The 4,127-nt window shown below is 61.2% G+C and overlaps 2 protein-coding genes across 2 annotated transcripts; both read right to left on the minus strand.

The window, feature by feature from the left end:
• Positions 1–614: 614 nt before the first annotated feature.
• On the minus strand, positions 615–1,843 carry LOC121861648 (vegetative cell wall protein gp1-like). The gene is made up of 2 exons (XM_042359543.1): positions 1,587–1,843; positions 615–1,308 (listed from the first exon to the last, which is right to left on the minus strand). Exons 1-2 carry the CDS (start codon positions 1,841–1,843, stop codon positions 615–617), a joined length of 951 nt encoding a protein of 316 aa, XP_042215477.1.
• A 301-nt stretch (positions 1,844–2,144) lies between these two features.
• On the minus strand, positions 2,145–2,921 carry LOC121861649 (vegetative cell wall protein gp1-like). Its single transcript, XM_042359544.1, has one exon. It carries the CDS (start codon positions 2,919–2,921, stop codon positions 2,145–2,147), a length of 777 nt encoding a protein of 258 aa, XP_042215478.1.
• Positions 2,922–4,127: the final 1,206 nt, after the last annotated feature.

The raw sequence follows: 4,127 nt of genomic DNA on the forward strand, positions 1-4,127 counted from the left end.
CTTGCAGGGTTGGGCAATGTAGGCTGCTGGGCACGCAGGGTCAGCACGCAAGAGGGTTGGGCACTGCAGGACGGGCACGGTGAGGAAGGCACAGCAGGGGTCAAAGGTAACCTGGCAGGACACTACAGGTCACACCCAGGCTTATGACGGGGCAATGTGAGGCTGGCACTGCAGGGTTGGGCACTCAGGCTGGGCACGCAGGGTTGGGCACGAGGGCTGGGCATGTGAGGGATGGGCATGGTTTGGGCACTGTGGTTGCAGGGATGGTATGGTAGGGATGCATTACAAGGTAGGAATAAATGAGATGCAGGGGTACGTGTAGGTTAAAATGTGGAGGATGGGCAGGGTTGGGCACTGTAGGGGTTGGGCAGGCAGGGATGGGCACGGTAGGAAGGCATTGCAGGTTGGGCATGGTAGGCTGGGTGCAGTAGGGATGGGTAGGTAGGGCTGGGTACTATGGGCACGGTAGGGTTGGGCACGGTAGGGACAATGGCAGGGTTGGGCACGGCAGGTTGGGCACAGGTGAATGCAGGGTTGGGCACGGTAGGTTGGGCACGTGCAGGGATGGTAGGGTTGGGCACACCAAGTACCCAGGGCCAAGTAGGCTGGGCACCTCACAGGGCTGGGCACGGCAGGGAAGGGCACGGAGAGGGTTGCAACGCAGGGCTGGGGCACCTGTAGGCTGGGCACGTAGGGTTGGGCACGGTAGGCTGGGCACGAAGCAGGGCTGGGCACAGGGATGGGCACGGCAGGTTGGGCACAGAGGGCAAGGCACGGCAGGGCTGGGCACCAGGGTCACCAAGAGGCTGGGCACCGCAGGTCAACAGCAGGGCGGGCACGGCAGGGTCACACCGCAGGGTCAAGGCTGGCAGGCTGGGCACGGTGAGGCTGGGCACGGCTAGGGCTGGGGCACCTGCAGGGTTGGGCACGGCAGGTCGGCCACCCAGGTCTGGGCACCCAGGGCTGGGCACCCGCAGGTCTGGCCTGCAGGGTTGGGCACCCAGGGCTGGGCATGGCAGGGCTGGGCACGCAGGGGCTGGGCACCCAGGCTGGGCACCAGCAGGGACGGGCACCGCAGGGTTAGGGCACGGCAGGACGGGCACCTGCAGGGTCACAACGGCAGGGTTGGGGCACTGCAGGGTTGGGCACGGGCAGGGCTGGGCATGGCAGGGCTGGGCACGCAGGATGGGCACGCAGGGTTGGGCACGGCAGGGTTGGCTACGGCAGGGTTGGGCACGCAGGGCTGGGCACGGTAGGCTGGGCACGTGCAGGGCTGGGCACTGCAGGGCTGGGCACAGAGATGGGCACCTGCAGGGTTGGGCACGGTGCAGGGTTGGGCACGGTAGGGCTGGTCACTGCAGGATGGGCACTGCAGGGTTGGGCACCCAGGGCTGGGCAACGGTAGGGTTGGGCACGGCAGGGTTGGGCACTGCAGGGATGGGCACGGCAGGGGCACGCAGGGTTGGGCACGGCAGGGTTGGGCACAGCAGGGATGGGCACGCAGGGATGGGGCACGGCAGGCTGGGCACTGCAGGGTTGGGCACTTGCAGGGCCAACTGCAGGATGGGCACCCAGGGGCTGGGCACCAGAGGGCAGGGCAACGGTAGGGCTGGGCACTGGCAGGATGGGCACCAGGGTTGGGCACGGCAGGGTTGGCAACGGTAGGGTTCAACAGTAGGTCGGGCACCAGGGGGTTGGGCACCTGTAGGCTGGGCACGGCAGGTTGGGCAACTGCAGGGTTGGGCACCAGGGTCACACCTGCAGGCTGGGCACCGAGGGCTGCACGGTGGGTCAGCAACGGCAGGTCACACCTGCAGGGCTGGGCACCAGGTGACGGGCACATGGCAGGGCACCACAGGGCCGGGCACCCAGGGCATGGCCAACAGCAGGACGGGCAACGACAGGGTCAGGGCACGGCAGGGCTGGGCACGGCAGGACGGGCACCCAGGGTTGGGCACGGCAGGGCTGGGCACCGCAGGGTGGCACAGCAGGGTTGGGCACAGCAGGATGGGCACGACAGGTTTAGGGCACCAAGGGTCAAGGGTAACTGGGCACCCAGGGTTGGGCAACTGCAGGGCAGGGCACCAGGTGGGGTTGGGCACCAGGGCTGGGCACCTGGCAGGTCACACCGGCAGGGTTGGGCACTAGCAGGGCAATGCAGGCTGGGCACTGCAGGTTGGCCCAGGGTTGGGCACGGGTAGGCTGGGCACGCAGGGCTGGGCACGGCAGGGCTGGGCACTGCAGGGTTGGGCACGGTAGGCTGGGCACTGCAGGGCTGGGGCACCTCTGCAGGGGCTGGGGCACGGCAGGGTTGCTGGGTGAGGACGGGCACCCAGGGTTGGGCACCCAGGGCTGGGCACCCAAGAGGGTTGGGCACCTGAGGGTTGGAAGGCCAGCAGGATGGGCACAGCAGGGTCACACCTGCAGGGCTTGGGCACGGCAGGGACGGGCACTGACAGGGCTGGGCAACAGCAGGGACGGCACACAGGGATTAGGCACTGCAGGGATGGGCACCCAAGAGGGCTGGGCACCCACAGGGCTGGGCACCCAGAGGGCTGGGCACGCAGGGTCACACCCACAGGGCTGGCGCACCCAGGGCTGGGCACCCAGGGTTGGGACGGCAGGGTTGGGCACGCAGGGCTTGGGCACAGGGACGGGCACGGCAGGGTGGGCACCAGGTCAACAGCAGGATGCAGCACCAGGGATGGGCACGGTAGGGCCACCAGGGTTGGGCACCGCAGGGTCAGCACAGCAGGGTTGGGCACAGCAGGGATGGGCACCTGCAGGGTCACACCGGTAGGGTTGGGACGGTAGGGTTGGGCACTAGGGGTTGGGCACCAGGGATGGGTACTGTAGGGCAGCCCAGGGATGGGCATGGTAGGGTTGGGCATGGTAGGGTTGGGCACTGCAGGGTTGGGCATGGGTAGGGTTGGGCACGGCAGGGATGGGCATGCAGGGGTTAGGCACTGCAGGGTTGGGCACGGTAGGGTTAAGGTAGGATGGGGCACGGTAGGGTTAGGCAATGAGATGGGCACGAGTAGGTTGGGCACCGGAGGGGTTGGGCACGGTAGGGATGGGCACGGTAGGGTTGGGTGAATGGGTAGGGATGCAATGTAGGGTTAGGCACGGCAGGGTTGGGCACGGTAGGGATGGGCATGGTAGGCTAGGCACGGTAGGCTGGGTCATGGTAGGGTTGGGCTGGGTTTAATGAGGGTGTAGTGGTTGAGTTGGTCAGATAATGGAAGAGATAATGGTGGGAGATAATGGTAGAGATAATGTAGAGAGATAATGGGAGATAATGGTGGAAATAATGGTGGATATAATGATAGAGATATGGGAGATAATGGTAGAGATAACGGGGAGATAATGGTGAAATAATGGATATAATGATAGAGATAATGGGCGTTAATGGTAGAGATAATGGTGTAGAGATAATGGTAGAGATAATGGGAGATAATGGTAGAGATAATGGGAGATAATGGTAGAAATAATGGCAGAAATAATGGTAGAGATAATGGTAGAGACAATGTGGTAGAGATAATTGTAATGGTCCACACTGAGCCTTGGGAACTCCACAAGTGACGTTACCAAAATTTAATTTAGTGCCGCTAATGCTCACCTTCGTTTCGTCCCTGTAACCACGCCTCTAATCCAATTTAGAATATCTCCTCCAATGCCACAAGCCTCCACTTTTATTATTCGTGGGGACTCTGTGGAAGGCTTTACTAAAGTCGAGGTATACCACATCATAATTGTGCCCATCATCCACTGATTCAGAAAACAGCTGAAAATTTTTAATATATATGTCAGACATGAACGCCCACTTGTGAAGCCATGTTGGGAATCATTGATCAACTTGTTCTTCTCCAGGTGATTTCTCAACAGAGTTTGGAAATGATTGCTTCCAGTAATTTGCCTACAATTGATGTTAAGCTGATTGGACGGTAGTTAGAGGATAGTGATCTATCTCCCTTCTTGAAAATCGGTATTAATAGCTATCCTCCAGGATTCTGTACTAGACCTGCTTTTAAGGACATGTTAAAACAACTTTGCTAAGGGCATGCTTAGCTCTTCCTACATTCCCTTTAATACTCTGGGCAAATATCTCATCGACCTTCGGACTTATT

The sequence above is a fragment of the Homarus americanus genome, unplaced genomic scaffold (assembly GCF_018991925.1).
Source record: "Homarus americanus isolate GMGI-L3 unplaced genomic scaffold, GMGI_Hamer_2.0 scaffold56832, whole genome shotgun sequence".
NCBI classification, from domain to species: Eukaryota; Metazoa; Arthropoda; class Malacostraca; order Decapoda; family Nephropidae; genus Homarus; species Homarus americanus.

Excerpts from the sequence above, each read along its gene's own strand:
- LOC121861648 (XM_042359543.1), bottom strand. The coding sequence starts at position 1,843 with ATGTGCCCGTCACCTGGTGCCCAGCCCTGCAGGTGTGACCTGCCGTTG. Across the intron at positions 1,309-1,586 it reads TACCGTTGCCCTGCCCTCTG|GTGCCCATCTCTGTGCCCAG; the intron begins GTGCCCAGCCCC and ends CCAACCCTGCAG.
- LOC121861649 (XM_042359544.1), bottom strand. The coding sequence starts at position 2,921 with ATGCCCAACCCTGCAGTGCCCAACCCTACCATGCCCAACCCTACCATG.